At 40.3% G+C, this 18,169-nt stretch overlaps 2 protein-coding genes across 5 annotated transcripts; one reads left to right on the top strand and one right to left on the bottom strand.

The window, feature by feature from the left end:
• On the bottom strand, positions 1 to 12,738 carry ppp1r12c (protein phosphatase 1, regulatory subunit 12C). 3 transcript variants are annotated; one of them, XM_046402458.1, is made up of 20 exons: positions 12,348 to 12,738; positions 11,360 to 11,534; positions 10,370 to 10,500; positions 9,836 to 9,954; positions 8,321 to 8,480; positions 8,046 to 8,190; positions 7,771 to 7,845; positions 7,592 to 7,671; positions 7,143 to 7,255; positions 6,973 to 7,040; positions 6,358 to 6,488; positions 6,136 to 6,223; positions 4,873 to 4,990; positions 4,060 to 4,175; positions 3,055 to 3,104; positions 2,625 to 2,664; positions 2,319 to 2,432; positions 1,917 to 1,967; positions 1,641 to 1,691; positions 1 to 93 (listed from the first exon to the last, which is right to left on the bottom strand). In XM_046402458.1, exons 1-20 carry the CDS (start codon positions 12,554 to 12,556, stop codon positions 7 to 9), a joined length of 2,121 nt encoding a protein of 706 aa, XP_046258414.1. In that variant the 5' UTR covers positions 12,557 to 12,738; the 3' UTR covers positions 1 to 6. The 3 variants fall into 3 exon arrangements, 2 of the variants coding, with proteins under 2 accessions (XP_046258414.1, XP_046258421.1); XM_046402465.1 differs by having other exon boundaries at positions 2,328 to 2,432; positions 12,348 to 12,732; XR_006844560.1 differs by lacking the exons at positions 1 to 93; positions 1,641 to 1,691; positions 1,917 to 1,967 and adding an exon at positions 2,010 to 2,194 and having other exon boundaries at positions 2,226 to 2,432; positions 12,348 to 12,737.
• Positions 12,739 to 14,037: 1,299 nt separating this feature from the next.
• On the top strand, positions 14,038 to 18,155 carry LOC124066228 (nicotinate-nucleotide pyrophosphorylase [carboxylating]-like). 2 transcript variants are annotated; one of them, XM_046402476.1, is made up of 5 exons: positions 14,038 to 14,165; positions 14,739 to 15,001; positions 15,810 to 16,120; positions 17,327 to 17,458; positions 17,552 to 18,155. In XM_046402476.1, exons 2-5 carry the CDS (start codon positions 14,749 to 14,751, stop codon positions 17,870 to 17,872), a joined length of 1,017 nt encoding a protein of 338 aa, XP_046258432.1. In that variant the 5' UTR covers positions 14,038 to 14,165; positions 14,739 to 14,748; the 3' UTR covers positions 17,873 to 18,155. The 2 variants fall into 2 exon arrangements, with proteins under 2 accessions (XP_046258432.1, XP_046258442.1); XM_046402486.1 differs by having other exon boundaries at positions 14,101 to 14,162.
• The last annotated feature ends 14 nt before the right edge of the window (positions 18,156 to 18,169 follow it).

The following is an 18,169-nucleotide window of genomic DNA, read 5'->3' as shown; positions in this document are numbered from 1 at the left end:
CCAGGTTCATCTTGAGAGTTTGCTGATGACTCGAATGAGGGCAGCATTCTCATCTTTGAGCCTCTGGTTGTCTGCTCTGAGGTCCCCCAGAACCTGCAGAAACATCATGAAACATGGGCGTGAAAATTCTGTCAAAACTCAGTGGAGCTGTAGCTGTGACACTCAGCATCTGACCAGCTTAGCTGAGGTGTAGAATGACTTCAGTGATTCAGATGGACAGAGAAACGCAGCACCATGAAGAGGTTGCTTTTAGAAAAGGTATCTGAGGTCACTGGATTCAGTATTTCATTTAATACCACAGAAATCTTATCTAATAACTACTTTAGTTACTAAATTACATCCTAAACAATTGCCACACTCCATATTCTGGGGCACAAGCTGGATAACATCGTGCATTTGCTTTTTGAAGCTGACTGTTATATTTCATGTAGGCGAATTCATTTTTATGTTAGCAGAGCTGGTGTTTGTTTGAGGCGAGCTGACCCACGTCCGCTATGGAACACTGCAGGGGATCTTGATATTATTTACAGCGGGACGTGGTCTTACAAAACATCTGATACTTTATTGTGACTTTCAGTAAAGTGACACCTTTTAAGTGTAATCTAACAATATTAGATTAGTTTCAAACGTATGAAAGTACTTCCTGTCTCATCACACAGGGTGAAATATTTTAATTTTTAGAAATGAATGAAATAATCTGAGCTGGGAATAAGACATTATCAACATTAATGTATTAGAAAGCAACTATTTGATATGGAAAGATACGGTGGAGCAATGGCGTCCTGAGAAGAGAGGCGTCACACTCCCTCTGTCTGCGTGCGTGTGTGTGTGTGTGTGTGTGTGTGTGTGTGTGTGTGTGTGTGTGTGTGTGTGGTAATCTGAGCTTCACTTTTTAAACCAATTATTGTTATTCTATTAATGGATACATCATTAGAGACGTATGGGCACCACAGTGATTCAGCAGGTGTCATCTTTGTGCTTTGGGTCACTCTGGGAAGGAACTTACACAGGGAACAGGTCTGGGCAGGCCCTCAGTGGCTTTAAGTTTATGTTCACCCACTACTGAACACATTTAAGATATATATATATATATATTGAAAGAATTTACACTGAAATGTCATGTCTTCATAGTCGAATGTTACTTTTGAAAAGAAATTAGCAAAGTTAACAATGCCAGTTAACTGTAGTTGTATGTTCTATGATGTTATTGAAGAATGTGGTTAACCTTTTCAAATGATTTCTCCACTTTTAAACTTCCTGTATAAAGGTGAGGGAAGTTAGTTGTTAAGAACATCCCTAATTGTTGGACGTTGCTGAATGTCTTGGCGCCTTTAACGCCCTGTAGTGGACCAATATCTTAGTGTAGTGGGCTTATGGCTACACTCCCTGTTATTCTTATCTCTTTATTTCCAATTTATGTGACTTCTGATGATGCTTACTTTATACCTGAGTAACACATAAAATACATCCAATCATGTTTTTCTGTTGTTGTTGTTGTTGTTTTCCACGCTGGGGTTCCAAAAGCAGCATTGCTTGTACAACTCTTAAACTCATTGTAATCATCTGAGAATAGAGTGTTACATTATCACAATCAGGTTAATTCAGCAGAGTATGTAATCAGTGTTAGTGCACATGTGTACCTTCAGCTCATCCTCCAGTTCCACCGCTTTCCTCTGGAGGGCCAACTTCTCCTGTGAACAACAGTTTGAACGTCACAAGCTGATTGTGTTGGGTTTTTTTTTTACAGATCGTTGAGTGCAATCTCTTCTGTTGTTTCTGACACCATGGTTTAACTCCCTGTTGAACTGACACGCCTGTGTTTTCTGATTTTATCACTCCATAAAGAACCATACTGAACAGTAAATGCAGAGTTGCAGGAGGTTTGTTTCTGGAAGATGGTAAAACAGGAGACTTACAAATCTGTCCAGTTCCAGCAGGGCTGGTCGGTCTGTGCTGCTCTCTTGACTCTGCCACACAGAGAAACATTGTTTATTTACCAATTTCATACCAGCAACTGCAGAGCTACACAACAATCAAGTAAAAACAAATGAACACAGATTCTTAAATTTGATGCTTATAACCTGTCAGTTAAGTTTCTGGTTTTACAGAGATCTTGCATTTATGGTTCTGGATGTTCTGGTTTAGAAACTTGCAGCTGTTGCTTAATAAAACAAAATGAAATACAAAACACCTGCTAGATTCACACACTCTCCTTGTTAGAGGTGACTCAGACAAACGTCAAAAGCCATGGAGCATCCCTCTGTTAATAATGTCACACACACACACACACGCTCAAAAGGTCAGATGTAGCAGCAAACCTGCCGAACCTGTCGGAGTCGCTCCAGCTCCACTTTGTTTTGGCTGAGCAGCAGCTCCATCTCCTGCAGCTTGTCCTTCAGAGCCAGATTCTCCTGAAGCACCTTGAAGTACAGCTGGAGGGAAACACACACACACACAGCATCAGAACCTGAAATGATATGCAGGTTGGTACTACAGTACAGCCCACTGAGGGGTTTCTGGAGCCTGTTGTGCATCATTCCTGTCCTGCTTTATCTAGATCTCAGCTCAAGCGAGTTTTTCAGGAATGTGCGAGCTTCTCTACGTAAAAAGGACCAGACACGTACCGTTCTGTAGTCAACTGACGAGTCTCCCAGTTGACTCTCACTGCAGAGAAACATGAGACACTTTTAAAAAGGCCCAGAGGGCTACAGGGCTAAAGTTAGAAATGTGCTCATATGTCTTGGAATTAACACTACATTTTTGTTGACTACTTAAAAACAAAGTACACAGTCAAACATTTTTAACAACCTTCCCCTGCAGCACCTTCAGCTTGACTACTTTAAAAGCAACACAAGTCATAACATGATCAAACAACCCTGATCCGTTTTTTTTTTTTTTTTTTAAGCGGAGAGAAAAACAGAACACAAGCACAGCCGAAAACCAAACAACTGCGTTATCTTGACTTGTCTCTGAAATGCATGAAATAACAAAAAATGTCAGAGAGAGAAAACAAGTTAAGCTCTAATGAAACATGCGAGAAATCCAAACACTCACTTGGAAGTACTGTTAATGTTTGTGTCATCCAAAGCATCTTCATCTTCATTCTGAGGAACAGAAATGTTCACATTGTGAGCCACACAACATATCTAATCCGCAAAAAATACACAGCACATGGCAGATCTGTTCACAAAATATAACTCCCTTACACAGACACAACATATTACTGACCTAATGAGCAAAATGAAAGCTGCAACTCATACTTAGGCTTAAGCGCCCAAAGTAAGCATTTTTGTCAAGTACTGTGTGGTTTGGGGAGTTCTGACAAACACTACTCTGATGTCATCTTTAACATTTGGTATTTTGTGGTCTTTTAAGCCATTCACCATTTGGTTTTCCACATTTCCACTGGTTGACTGTTGCACCTAAAGCTGTCACTGAACAAGGAGATTAACGGCTTCAAATGGCTCTGAGAAAGTACACAAATATGGTCTGGACAACATCCTGGAATAAACTGTATTTTGTGTGTTTTCTTACTTACAAACTAGTCAGTTTGAAAGTAAGAAAAAAAGTGGCAATTAGGAACATCCCTAATAGTCACACTCATACTCCAGTACTAAAAGATGTAATGTTTTCATTATTATTAATTTTAATTGTTAATCAAATATGAATATTTTACAACTTTTCCTATACATTTCCCTAAATTCAGCCGGGCACATTCATTAACATAGTTTGTAATGACGTGCATTTCAATAGGAGTTCAATAGCTTGAATTCATTTTCTATTAAAACCAAACATTTTACCAGAAACAGCAATATTCACGACTTCCAGTCAGGGAATTCAGCTTATCAAATATTCACAGTCACATCATGACAAAGAGGAAGTGGTTTGGCAGTCCACCCTCTTGCTTTTCAAACTGCTGCAGGAATGAAAGAATGAAGAACTGGTTTGCAAAAACCACGAGCAGCACAGCAAGCCTCTGCTCTGGCCTGGTTAACAAAAATCGGTTGGCAGTGAGCTATCTGCCATATCTGTGATGATGTAAGGTTGTGTCTGTCTTACCTCACTACCCGGCTGAATGATACCAGTGGAACGTCTCTCTCTCCTCCCCCTCCTCCTGTCCCTAACTCCCAGGCGCTTCTCTCCTTCCAGCTCCTCCTGTTTCACCGGGTCAGTGTCTGAAACACACGGAAGGTGACAGAAAACAAAAATCAAAAATCTAACTACTGCCAATGAAACTGTGGACCCCCAACGGAATACCAATGCAAGAACTTCACTTGTATCAATGAGGCTGTAGATCAGTTCAAAAAAAAAAAAAAAAAAAAATATCACTGCCAGATAAAGCACACCACATTTAGCACAGTAGCCCTTACAGCCCGCATGAGAAAACCTCACTTCCTTTCTAAACTATACTAAAGAGTACTCCACCCAAAGTCTACATCATGTTTTATCATTTGGTCGCCTTATATTACAGTAAACATAGGAGGATCTCTTTCCGCATGGGGGGCTGGTAAACAAGACCTTACTCATACTGCACAGTATTTGGGAAGTTAGCTACGTGTGGGAAACACTGTTTTTTAAAAAACAACATGGCCTTTAATTGTGGCAACTAAAGAATTGCAACTAAGTGATGTACAAGACAGATTTATATACAGATACCAATAAATGTGTGATAAAAGCTAAAGATTGGATCAGCTAATATCAGCTCAACGGTTTCTTGGTTCTTTCATGGTCACTTCGCTTGTTATCTTGGCTAATAACAAGGAACTATTTGTCTCCCAGAATCAGTACTGCTGGTAAACCAAAAGAGAAGTGAATTTTGGAATCTTCTGTGACCATGAACAATTTATTTGGTAGCATTTCATCCTCACTCACCCCTTTCAGCAGGCGTGACAGTGACAATGGGGGAGACGGGCTGGATGTTGCGAGGCGGTGGATCGCCAGCTTTAGCCACAGTCTTCTCTGCTTCTTTCAGGTCTGTCAGAGTCACACCCTGCCAGCACAGGACAAACACAAAACCACTCAGGGGCCCGACATTGCACTGAAAAACTCAACGGTTCCTTGGTGAAAATATGCCGCCTCTCCATCGACAATTAAAAGATGATGCAGAATATCATCTGTACCTAGACAGGTGTGACTGCACGTACAGTTACTGAAGTCCTGCAATAATTACGTTAACAACACCACGACTCAGTAAACAATTCACTCTGTTCCAAACTGTGTTGAGGTTAGCCGTCTTTTAGGATCATAACATTGTAATTGGTTTGTTCAGATGTTAAATCAGCCACAGAAGTTTTAGTACACATTAATGAGATTGCTCCACGTCAGTCAATAAAGTGTGATGAATGTTTGTAGCAGCTTTAACAGTCGCACGTACATCTGTCTAAAAGACCAAGCGCAACTAAATTAGCTTACAAAACCTACAAAGGCAGTGTGCTCACAGTGTAAAGGTTGTGACATTTTACAAGTACGCAACTACACAATGTAGAAAAAGGATATACAGTTACTAAATGACCGCAAGTCCTTGTCAGTGAATAGGATGACAGAAAAATGAAAAATGGTTCTTTGTAAGACCCCAGAGATCACATTCAGTCCTCCCTTTCTGAAGTCAAAAATAATTTTAATGTGATTTTTAAATGGTATCGTTAATACATTTCTAAAGGTCTTTGGGGAACCTTTGGGGAACCACCACAAATGCTCTTTTTCATCTCAGTTGGCTAAAAGGGCGTGTCAGTGTTGCATTGACAGTACCTGACAGGCTTCAAGAACAAGAGACAAAGTAAACACACTTTTGCTGCAGCTACATGTCATGGGCAGACAGTGTATTGACAGTGGTACTGAAGAGTAAGTACAACCGCATGTAAAAAACCCAGATGACATTTGCAGGTAATGTTGACATGCTGTTCAACGCACTGCAAACTGATAGTTAGTTGTGAACTTTTTTCACCAGTGAATGTTGGGCTATAAGTTTGATAAGGACGCTGTTGCTCAGAGTGGGTGGTTCTTGTGTTGCAGGCTGCTCTCTTGCTCAGTTTGACTGATAATCTACATCTATCTAATAATACCACTGCTTTTTGCAAGATTCGACTGACACTGTATCAAATCTTGATACCATATCAAAAGGATGCCATGCCATACCTGTGTGGAGCGGCGTGACTGCCGCATCAACCGAGAGCGAGCTTTCCTCTGAGACTCAGACTCTTCGTCCCTGACAGGAGCCTGGAACCTAATCACACAAAAAAATCCACAAACTGTATATTACACAAGTATGCACACTTTAACCTTTATTACGCACTGTGCATCTCTATGAAATTATAGAAGAAAGTTATAGGTAAAACTGTTCACTGTGTTGTCTCTCACTTGCGCCTGTCAGCGTTGGGGGTGTTGGGGCTCTCGGGCGTGGCATCCTTTGTCTGAGGTGTGGGCTGGACTCTGGCAGTGCGTTGTGCCTTGTCCTGCTCCTTCTCTTCATCATCCCTCTCCTCTGGTGTCTGAACCACATGAGATGCAAACTTTAATTGTAATTAACTGTCACCAATTCAAATTGTGAGGTGTGTTTAAAACCTGTGGAAATGTTGGGTGCCATGCAAATTTGGGGATATTTTTTTAAAGAGATTTTGCAGATGACTTGTAACAACATGAACTGGACTGGTGCAAAGAGAACCGTCTTTGAAGAATGTCAGGTAAGAGCTAGTCATGCACTGTTAGGTCAAATTATTTCCAATGTCTATACTGCACAGGGAAATGTGTTTTTGAATATCCAGGAAGGCAGCATACCTTACTCAACAAATTAGTTTTTATTACTCATTTAAGAGCTTCTCAGCTGAGCATAAAACCTTTTTTCAATACTAAGGATGTCTGATGTCATCCTGTCCTTTTCATCAAACGTTTCTCCTTTGTACTTGATAATGTGAACATTAGTCCAAAAAATAAAACTAATGCATGACATGCTGGATTACGCGGTGAGACGTGTACCTTGTCAGCAGGACTGACTGTGGATGTAGTCCCACTCTCAGTGTCTGGGCTGGACACAGTGCAGCTTTCTGAGAAAAGAGAACCAGCAACGACTGGAATCAGCACAACCACATGCATTTACAGACCACATGGTGCTTTGAGTCAAACTGTCGACACAGCGGCTGGTTTACCGGGGCTGCTTTCTTTCTCCTCACTCAGCTCCAGGCCTCCTGAAACACCCCTCTCTTTAGACTGGTCCTGCACGTTCATCTTGTCTTTGCTGCTCATCCTGCACACTGAGCTCCTGGAAGACACCAAATGCAGACACATGTTGGCACTGAGGGACCTCAAAGAGTGACACTAGGAGACTTTTCAGGTGTGCTGCACTGATTACGTGGCAGCTTTTATCTTACCGTGTCTGATAAGATGGTCTGCCCACAGACTATTTAGTTAGGTAAGATACTGAGATGTTAGCAGGGTTAAGGGTTTGTTCCAGGGTGCGCTTCTTTTGAAATTAAATTTGTTTTTAGTTTGGGCTTGATACCAGAGAAACCTTGATGTATACATGAAGGAACAATTAAATGTTTTTAATTCATGTAAAATGTATTGAATTAAGCATGGGTTAGAGAGGGAAACTAACCTCCGTAGTTTATTTTGTGCGGTTGCAGCTGTGGAGCCTTGTTGGTTTTGCCTGTCCAATATGGACTGTTCATTACGCCACTAAGAGAGACAGAGACAGAGAGAGGTTGCTGTCGGTCATCTTCTACATAACGTAAAGGCAGAGAATACCAGGTAAACATTCTGTCAACACTTTCTCACATTGGCTTGTTTCTGTGATAACTCCTCCAGGAGCTCCTCAACGCTTTCATCAGCTACATCAAATGGTGTCTGACCCTACAATTTCATTGAGAGGAAACAACATGACAGAGATGAAAATGAAACTCACATTAAATACAGACAGGACATGTATGTAAAAAATTCACCCACAAAATACCAAATTAAGTCCAAATTGCAGCATGAATGTTCTCCTTGCAACTGAGGGAGTAAGCTAAAAAGTATGACATCATCAGTCTTTGTTATTTTCTGGGTCTCACCGCGTTGCTGCGGGCCTCCATATTGCACAGCTGTTCAGCCAGAATGCGACAGGCCTCCCCTTGGCCCCAGTGTGCTGCCGCATGGAGAGGCGTCCAGCCATCAAAGTCTGTCACTGACACGTCCATCCCACACTGACACAGTATCCTGCATAACACAATATCAAAGTGACAACAGCAGGACTGCATGAGATGATGTATTACTAAATATAGATGTCTTGAAGAAGGAAATAACATTTCTAAGCTCAAATGTAATATATATCATCAGGAGCTGTTACTTGAGGGCCTCTAGATAGCCTTTGGCCGCAGCCACATGCAGTGGGGTGGCCCCGTTCCTGGGGTGTTGCACATCAGCAGGGAGGCCTTCACTCAGCCAGGTCCGAGCGTCTATCATCATTTGTTCCTCCTCCAGTCGCTTGGCTGCCTCCAAGTCCACACCTGGACACAGATATATACATACAAGAATATCAGAGAATATCACAGAATATCAAATACACGTTTCGCCTGATTCCTCTGTGTCTACGACGTGACATTTAGGGGTGCACCGCACACCTGTGGCCAATATGTTTTTAGTTGGTAAGCAAGAAAATGGAATTACTGTTTATTTAAATTGTAATTATTGCTCCAATACTTCAAGTATTTCAGCTAATAACTAGATCTGATAATGCAGGGCATTGGTTTTGGATGAGAGATGCCACTTGAAACACCATTCTGAATGGGTATTTTGCCTCTCTGTCTCTCCCTCTCTCTTCTACTCTCTAGCAGCAACACCTGCTCAGATGTGAGCATTTTCATCAGCAGAGGCAGGAGGACTTACCCTAACACTATGTGAAGTTGCTCTGATGGTTTTTGTACCCTAGATATATGTGTCAATAGGGAGAGAAGGTTCTGCATTAATAACTCTACATATTAAAAAGTCAGAATTACCTCTGCACAACAGACAAGTTGCAGTTTAAATCCATGTTGATTAATATTCATACACTTCATAATCAGTGCGTGAATTCCTGAGTTATGGCTAAAAGCACATCTGTCCATCTAAAAACATATATTATCTATTACATATATCATAATGTAACCTGTTATCATACTAGTATTGCACAGAACAAACAGATAATTCCATAGTGGTGTCTCTCCAGTAATTATGAATATTCTTTGCAGCAGGGTCTGAATTTCTCTCTGCACCTCTATTTTTTTCATTCTACATCTGCTTTTTCCACTTAAAAATCACAATCAAGAGCCTTCCAGGAGAGGTTGCCCTGATATTAGCGTTACAACACAATTATGTTGCACCCTCTTGCACAGGGCCGGCTCTTTCTCCGCCGTTGAGTGTGCCCTTTTCAAACTCATACAAACATTTTTGCCTTCCGCCATGAACTGCTGACACATCATACAAACAAATTAACTTTGAGCCTGACGCTGCCTCAAATCCTCTGAGCTCCAGCCCGTAAAATGCAAATCCAGGTTCACCACACTAGTAGATGTTAGTAATCAGGACATTACTAAGGATGTTTTTGATTATCAATATTAAACATTATGTAACAAAATTTGTCAAAAATGATAAGAAAAGCCTTTAAATGCATTGGTTGCCACCTTTCCAGAGCTAATCCAGCACTGGTAATACAACACTTATCAGGTTGTTACTATGTAGCTCATCAAACATATACATGTAAAATATACTGTTGGTTCAACTGTACATTTTCTAAAAAGAAAGACATTTCCCTCAGATTAAGCTCAAACAAACAATGTAACGTTGTTTTAAAAGGATTGTGTAGCCGTCAAAGAACAGCACTCACCCTGTCTCAGAGTGTAATCCTGAAGAAGGGACTCAGTGGTCTCATCCAAAGCAATGTCCAGAGGAACATCACCGTCACAGTTCACAGCAGAGAGAGACGCACCTCGCTGCAAAAGGAAGCTGAGAAAATAAACAAGACAAAGTGAGAACACATTTAACAGCAGAAATGTTTACAAAGTCCACACAAGGAAAACCAACTCTAAGTAATGAACACCTAATCCTATCGCATTATCTTCAAAGCTCGATAAAAAGCCATTGTTCCCGGACAGCGAAACAAGAGACCGTAGAAAAAAAAAGTTGCATCAATTGTCAAATCGTTTGAGCTGTATGTGGTCGTGTGCCAGGCAAGCCCACTCATGCTTCAGCTGATTTGCTGTCCTGCCAAACATGACAACAATGTTAGTATTGTTGACTACAGAAATACTCTAGCACCAAAGCTGCGTTCTGGTGTCCCCAAGTGTGTCAAAGAGTACTGTATTACACAGCTGTTACCCGGATGTATTCTGGTAATTGTAGAAACACGTATACTACACACTCTGCAATGTCAGGGTAGCCACAGGAGGCAGCAACATGCAGCGGCGTCCATCCCTCATTGTCAACCTGATTCACATTGGCATTATGTTCCAAAAGGAAGGTCACTATCTCCATGCTGCCATCTATGCAGGCCTGTGTAAAAGAGAGGAAAAGAACTACAATTACTGCCTCTGCCAACCATTTAAGTTGCACTTTACACCCATCTCTGTCCACAGTCATATAATGTATGAAGACTTTGAGGGAATTTAATAAAAAAAAGGTGTGTTATTGGGAGTGTTTTCAAATAGAGGTTGTCACCACATTCACTAGAACCTTAAATATTATACGAATCCAATGAAAAATTTTCAGTGAGAGACATGCTGTCTTCATTCGGAGACTGACAGAGACCTTCATCAGATGGTGCAACAACAATAAGCTCAAGCTCAATATAGTCAAAAACTGTGGTGGACTACAGGGCTTTGGGCATGAATGTTGCTGCAAAGAAGCTACAGATTGCAGACATCTGTGTCAAACTGAAGAGGCTTCCTCAAGGCGCTCCTGAGATATCTGGTTCACAAGAACAGGAGGGACAGACAATCCAAAAACAAAATGCTTCCATCCACGGCTGCTCCCAGCACGGAAACATACAAAATATGAATGCACAATAAACACCCATCAGCCACAACAATAAAACCACTGACAGGTGAAGTGAATAAACCCAAGGTTTTGCCATGGAACATTACATTGCAAAGATATGATTAATTTCCTTCACTTCACCTGTCAATGTTTCTAATGTTGTGGCTGAACGGTGTATGTGGGACTTGGAAATTAACAGCTTGATAATGGAAAAATGCATATTATCAGCAGCCCATAATAAAATTATAGTCAATAAGTTCATAACATAAAGCCAAATTTACTTAACAAAAAGAAAAAGACAAAACAATGTGACTGTAAATGTTTCCCATTCATCTTAGCCAATTAAATTAAACCTCAGGTGGAAAAACCACCTCACCTGGTGGAGAGCAGTTATTCCATCTGCGTTGGAGCAGTTGACAATCTCTGCCACATCCTCCCCGTTCCTCCATTTGGTCTCTTTGGCCTCCTTTAGCATCAGTTGGGCCTCGTCTGTGTCCCCACTGGCACATGCAGCCAGGAACTCTGCAGCCCTGTCAAACCTCACCCTTTTCCTGGGGAGAGAGGACGACACAGGCAGCTAGCTGAATTCACTGGTTATTCGTTATTGCTCGTTTGCCAACTTAAAAAGATCATCCATGTCTTGTAGCCCTGTGTTTGATCCAAGCAATCGACAATAAGAAATTACACCTTACAACATTTTTGCAGTAACTCTGTAGGAAAAACCTAGAGGGAAAAGTTTACTGAAGAGTTTTTGTTTGTCGAAAGGCTGAGTTACAGAATAAGGACGGCAGCACACCATAGTTGAGACTGTCAACAAATACTCTGGAAACACTAAAACCAACACAACAACCACTTTTCAGCTTCTTAATAAATTCAGAGGCTAGCTAGCTAGCAAGTCAAACTGTGTTTCAATAGCACATTTCATACACAGAGCAACACAATGTACTTTACATAAAATGACAATTCAATGGCAACCAAATCATGGAAGTGGAAGTGCAGATGATAAACATGCATATCAACAACACAAAAAGAATGAATACAGAGTATACAAATGTCAAAATGTACAACACACACACACACTAAGAAGAAGAGCCATAGACTATTGTGAAAAGTCTGCTTTTAAAAGTGTTCAGTGTAGGGGCCTAATCAATGACAACTGACAGTTTCACTTAACAGTAAACGTTACATAGCAGCTGTAGGGCTGGGGTAATGTACTGTTTGATGTTACTGTAATTGTGTCCACCGCCTGGCCAAGCCCACGCACAACATTTCTCCTTTAGCATATCCTCAGATGTTTAAGCTTAGCTAACTGGCTATTAGCTGTCCGCTACTGTGAAACTGTTTCACTGGAGACGTTCCCTCACCGTCGTTTGAGGAGGGGGCTGGTTTCATCCCTGCTGCCAGACACTAACTGGTCCCTCGACGAGTCGCTGAGCTCGGCCTCCGGCTCCCCTGATCCGTTCTCGACATCGCCCCGCCACCTCCGCCTGGCCACAGCCGACGCTTTGTCGGTGCAGGAGCCGTCCCAGCGCTTTAGCTGCTCCCGCCGCTTGGCCCTAGCCGAGTCCCCCATTATTTATCGGAGGAGGACTGTGTTTTTAAAAATACAACGTTCACTGGGAGAGAAAGACACACCCTCCATGTGTACTTTCACTTCCTGGTTCTTGCTCTTGCTCTGAATGTGGAGGAAGCCTCGTCTCGTCCCCGTTGGGGTTGAGAGCGCGCAAAGCTGCGCAGGCGTGACTGGGTTACGTCACAACCGCTGCTCTGTCGCAGCCTTCAGTGGGGAAGAGTTCCATGTTTTCTATTTTGGATTTGTAATTATACCAGTAAACTGTGGCAAGATATCTGTAACTTTATTTTAAATAACATCTTTTGTGACTTTAAGTTCCTCCTGCAAGATGTGCTCTTTGTTTTTTTCAAGATTGATACTTCAGTTGAAAGAGAATATTATTTAATTAATCTTATTATAATTCTTGCAAAATTCTACATCCACAAATGTAAATTTTCCAAAGTCAGACCTCTTTTTTTGTGTTTTTTATGGAAGAACTGGAATTGTATTTTAAATCAGTGTCTTCTTCTAAAAATAAGAAAGCTGTTAAAACTATGAGGGTGTGCTCCCACTTTAATAATATTTTTAATTCAAGTTAATTCTTTCTCCTATTTTACTTGTGACGCCTGGCATGTATTTATTTCTATTTTTTATTTATTTCATTTTTATTTTTCAATTTATTTCTGTTCTTTTTTTATCGTTTTTATTTTCCTCCTCAATTTCAGGTTGTGTATTATTCAGCATTTATATAATATTGTTTGTTTCATATATGGTTGTTAAATAAAGCAAGTTAAAAAAAAGAAAAGCTCAGTGTCTGGGTATTTGTGCAGTCACACTGCAACCACACCATTTCCTGTTCTTGTGCTTCCTTTGACATTTTGGTCTGCTTATTTTTTATGTTTGTTATGTACTTTATGTCTTTATGCGTCCTTGTCAGCTTTATGCCTAAAGGGACAATAGTTTGTGCTTTTTTGTAGTTTTTGCATTTCATAGACGATTTAAAGACTGACTTTGTCCCAAGGTTGGGACCCAAATGTTGAGACTCACTGTCTCATAAAGTAAAGGTTAGAAAGTCATCTGAATGTACTGCTTTTGTTTGGTGATGCAATAACTTCCTCTGTGCATTTTACACAGGACTGCTGGCCACCACACCCTTGGGGTACAACGTATGAGAGATGTAGGCCCAAAACATCCTGCTCACTGGTGTAAACTCAATCTTAAGAACCAGTCAGGCATAAGCTTATATACACAGTGCCACACATTAAACCAACTTTACACAGTATACCCAATTTATCACAACTTTAAAATGCAAAAGAATTACATGTTGTAGTTTTCCATTTGTAGCCTGTGGGTTAGTAGGTCTATAGCATGTCTCCATGTTGTTCAGTTGCAATGACTTAAGACCTTGAATTTACATAAGTTCATCTTTCTTAACACACACTCTGTCCTGTGATTCAGCTTTGGTTAAAACAATCAGTGTTAAGGTTAAAGAGCTAACTCGATAGCTTGTAAACATTCCAACATGGACACAGGGTCAAATTCCAGATTGCATTTTTCTTGTGGCTCTGTGAACTCAGCACTACAACTCAACAGTCTGTGACCAACAGAGAACAGAGAACCATTGATGGTAGTAAGTAAATATCTCATCTGCTTTTTGCTATTTGCTGTTCCAATCTAGATGGCCACTAACTTCTCCACATATGACAACATATGATGTGTTTGTAATAATTCTTTGTATAGATGTAGCTTATGATGCAGCTGATTCACATAATTTACATACTGATCAAACCATTCCATTCAAACTGTTCCCTTGCGGCACGTATAAAAGTATCTGTATTTTTTCCAATCATTTATTCAGGTTTTTATTTTAGTTCATAATTATAGTTTGACATTAAAAAAGTAACTTGTGTGTGGGTAGGCTGCTGAGAAACTCACTGATCTGTTGAATTCAGTCTCTATGGATATTTCTTTGACTCTCTTTTTGTGCGCTCTTGCTTTATAATCATGCTTATGGATTATTTTGTATTTATTTAAGTCTGTTACAAGGTAATATCTCCTTCGGAAGAACAATGTAGTTTGAACCCACAGCCCAGTTAGTCTGAAATTATGAGATAAGAAAGCATCATGAAAGCAATTTAATTTGATTATTGACTTTCTGTTATGTCAACTGGTCCAACAAATTATGTGTTTCCTCTATTCACAGATGTTTCATAATGTCTCCAGCCTCTTACACAGCAGCACACTTGATCCCACCTTACACTCTGTCCCGGCTGGCCCGAAACTGGCTGGAAGAGGACACACCAAACTTTGACCCAGCAGGAGTGTGCGTGGGGTCACAGGAGGTTGAAGCCAAGTTGCTGTGTAAAACGCCACACAGCGTCCTGGCAGGGAGCCCCTTCTTCACAGCAGTGTTCACTGAGGTCGGCTGCACAGTGGACTGGATTTACCAGGAGGGAGCAGAGATCGGTAGGAGTTACACATGCTGATGAGCAGCACGGTTATTAGACAAGTTTTTTAACATGCCTCAAGTAGTACAAGCAGTGCTAAAGCTTACACATTAAAATGTTAAATCTTGTTTAATCTATGCAAAAATCCAAACATACAAGTTGCAGTTTGATGGGGGATTACGTGCTGGACTATTTACTGTCAATATGCTCCATCAACAAATAGTTCAGAAATTATATTTAATAGTTTTATTTTTCTAATGTGCCCTCCTGTGTTTCAGAAGATGACACAATACACATGATGGGCAGTGTAACTTTCTCAGTAAGCTTCCATTTATGTGAGCAGCATATCAGAAATGATGCAGTGGCAATCATATAAAGCTAGGTATCAAATAAATGCTTGAAATATGATGCTTGAAATATGGAATTTGCTACAAAGAAACTATAAATTCTAAAACTTGGTTTCTTCACACATATGTGCAACCCAGCAGCACAGAAGAGTTATACAATCAGCAGTTTCAAGGTGGACACTCAAGACCAGTGTCACCAGTTCAGTATCTGACCAACTGTGAAATATGGTCCCAGTCTGCCCTTCTGTTATGGTGCTGAAAAATGGATGTATGTATATTGTCGCTGTAGTTTCATTCATGTGACCGAAGGAAAAATGAAATTGCCCAAAAAGTATATAGACTTCCTTAGTATTGATTGCTGTGGAAAACGTAAATCATGTAATGCTGATTTAACCTCTCTTATTAAAATAAATCTGGTGGCAATTTTTGCAAGTCTCCATGTGTTGTCAAGCCTCTAATGTCATGTTCTCACCTCCACAGGTCCAGATGCCATTACACTGACTGCTGTGGTGAGAGGCCCAGCAAGGTGCCTTCTCCTTGGGGAAAGGCCAGCTCTCAACTGCCTGGCCCGGGCCTCAGGTATCGCGACTCGCTGTTCTCGACTCCGGGTGATGGCAACAGCTAGAGGCTGGCATGGAGAGGTGGCTGGCACACGCAAAACAACCCCGGGCTTTCGTTTGGTGGAGAAGTATGCCATGCTGGTTGGTGGCGTGTCCATGCACAGACAAGACCTGAGTGGAATGGTGATGCTGAAGGACAACCATATCTGGGCATCAGGAAGTATCACACAGGTGGGCAGCTGCACCATCAATCCAGCAGTGTATCTACTGTATGCTCATACAGTTCAATGAAAAATACAGCACTACAAACCTCCCCAAGTAGTGTTCAGTAGGTTAAATGTTGTTAATAATAAACAAAAAAAAAGCAATGAAATACTTAAATGTAAAATTTATAAAAAAGTATATGTTAAAATAAATATCACTCTGTTTCTAACATTTAATTTTTTCACTTTTGAAATAATCTATGAAAATGAATGGTTGCAATTCTCCATATCATCAGTACATTTTATAAATATGATGTTCAGTAGTTTTGTACATTAGTTTTTGTGTACTTATAGACAATATGTTGGTAGAACAGCTAATAAAAACTATCAGTACACATTTACTGTTCAGATGAGTAACTAAAATCGAATAATTATATTCACAAGAGGTTAACTTTCCACATTAGGCTTCACAAAGTCAGATTTGCAGGTCTGGATGGATTTGGTGGCATTTACAAGTAGTCCAAGCGACTGTAGAACAAAACTATATTCAAGTAGCAGAAATTTAGTGCTCAAATTTAACAAATCAACATTCATTTGCATAAGCCTGTGAATATTCTCATTCATCCAGGTCATGGTTATCTCAAGGAAGTTCAATCGAATGCAACTGGACTTAGTTATTTGTCTTTGAAGACATTTCACCTCTCATCCAAGAGACTTCATCAGTTCATGCTCGCTTGACTAGGCTGAGACTAGTCCCAGCCTAGTCAAGCATGCATTCGATTGAACTTCCTTGAGATATTCAGTTGCATATAAAATTGAAATTATGATGGCTTTTCTTTGCTTCCATGGTTTTACAAGGATGACTTAATTAAAGTCACAAGGAAACACCATATATAACTGAATAAAACTAGTTGCCAGTATTTTTTTATTTTCATGAAATATTATTAAGATCAAACCATTTCATCAAAATAATAAATGCCATAAAGCTTTTTAAAATACTTGACCTTTCAACATAAGTGAGATCAAAAGTCATAGATGGTAGTCTTCCCTGTTAATGTATTTATGCATATTGACTTGGTCTCGTGGTTTATATGTTGTTGACAAGGTTTTTATTTTTTTTATTTTTATTTTATATTATTACTTTTTTATTATTATTATTTATTTGGTACCTGTTAATGCTGCAAATAGAACAAGTACAAAGGCAGCCAGGTCATGCATTATGTTTACACTGTAGGCTTTGAAAGCTGCCCGGTCAGTGTGTGGCTTCAGCAGTAAGATCGAGGTGGAGTGCCGCTCTGCAGAAGAGGCCAGAGAGGCAGCTGAAGCGGGAGCAGATATTGTTATGCTGGACAATTTTCAACCTCAGGTAGAGAATATCGTATCACATTTTTATTGCCCGGTTTCTACTCAGTCTGTATTTTTACATGAAATAATCAACCATCCAATCTCTCACCTCTAGGAGCTCCATGTTGTGGCTCGAGCACTGAAGAAGGACTTCCCATCTCCACTGATAGAAGCCAGTGGAGGAGTGACTCCTGAGAACCTGGACATGTATTTCTCCCCCCATGTGGACATCATTTCCATGGGCTGCATAACACAGGGCTGCCCAGTTGTGGACTTTTCTCTCAAGGTTCAAAAGCCTGCCCCAGGAATGAGAAATAAGATGGAGAAGAGAGAAGAGAAACTAGACTGTATTTATTTTTCTTCAATAGAGGAACTGCAGTCACAAGCTGAAACTAACAAAGACGTTTTGCACAAATACAGAATAAAAGAAAATTAATTAAATGAAGCTAATATCATAGGTTGGCATGCAACGTATTATATGGTCTAGTTTGGATGCAGCAGGTCAATGCTCCACTAGTGTGCATTTAGTGGCCTCTTTCTTGGGTACACATACACAGTCTAATGCAATCCAATGTAAAAGCTCTGCCATAGCATCTAACTTTATAAAGCTCATAGTGGTCATGTTTTTGTTACTACCACTGGATATATTAATTTTATTATATTTTTATTTAGATATGTTAATTTGATTGAAAATATTGTCCACTCTAAAGGGTAAAGGTTTCTAATAGACAAA

This window comes from Scatophagus argus, chromosome 2, assembly GCF_020382885.2.
Source record: "Scatophagus argus isolate fScaArg1 chromosome 2, fScaArg1.pri, whole genome shotgun sequence".
Taxonomy (NCBI): Eukaryota; Metazoa; Chordata; class Actinopteri; family Scatophagidae; genus Scatophagus; species Scatophagus argus.
The sequence above is the reverse complement of the archived record's forward strand: the minus strand, read 5'-3'. Positions and strand labels throughout refer to the sequence as shown.

Excerpts from the sequence above, each read along its gene's own strand:
- ppp1r12c (XM_046402458.1), bottom strand. The coding sequence starts at position 12,556 with ATGGGGGACTCGGCTAGGGCCAAGCGGCGGGAGCAGCTAAAGCGCTGG. Across the intron at positions 8,481-9,835 it reads GGATTACACTCTGAGACAGG|GTGTGGACTTGGAGGCAGCC; the intron begins GTGAGTGCTGTT and ends ATCTGTGTCCAG. Across the intron at positions 7,672-7,770 it reads TATCACAGAAACAAGCCAAT|TGGCGTAATGAACAGTCCAT; the intron begins GTGAGAAAGTGT and ends TGTCTCTCTTAG.
- LOC124066228 (XM_046402476.1), top strand. The coding sequence starts at position 14,749 with ATGTCTCCAGCCTCTTACACAGCAGCACACTTGATCCCACCTTACACT. Across the intron at positions 15,002-15,809 it reads CCAGGAGGGAGCAGAGATCG|GTCCAGATGCCATTACACTG; the intron begins GTAGGAGTTACA and ends TCACCTCCACAG. Across the intron at positions 17,459-17,551 it reads TGGACAATTTTCAACCTCAG|GAGCTCCATGTTGTGGCTCG; the intron begins GTAGAGAATATC and ends TCTCACCTCTAG.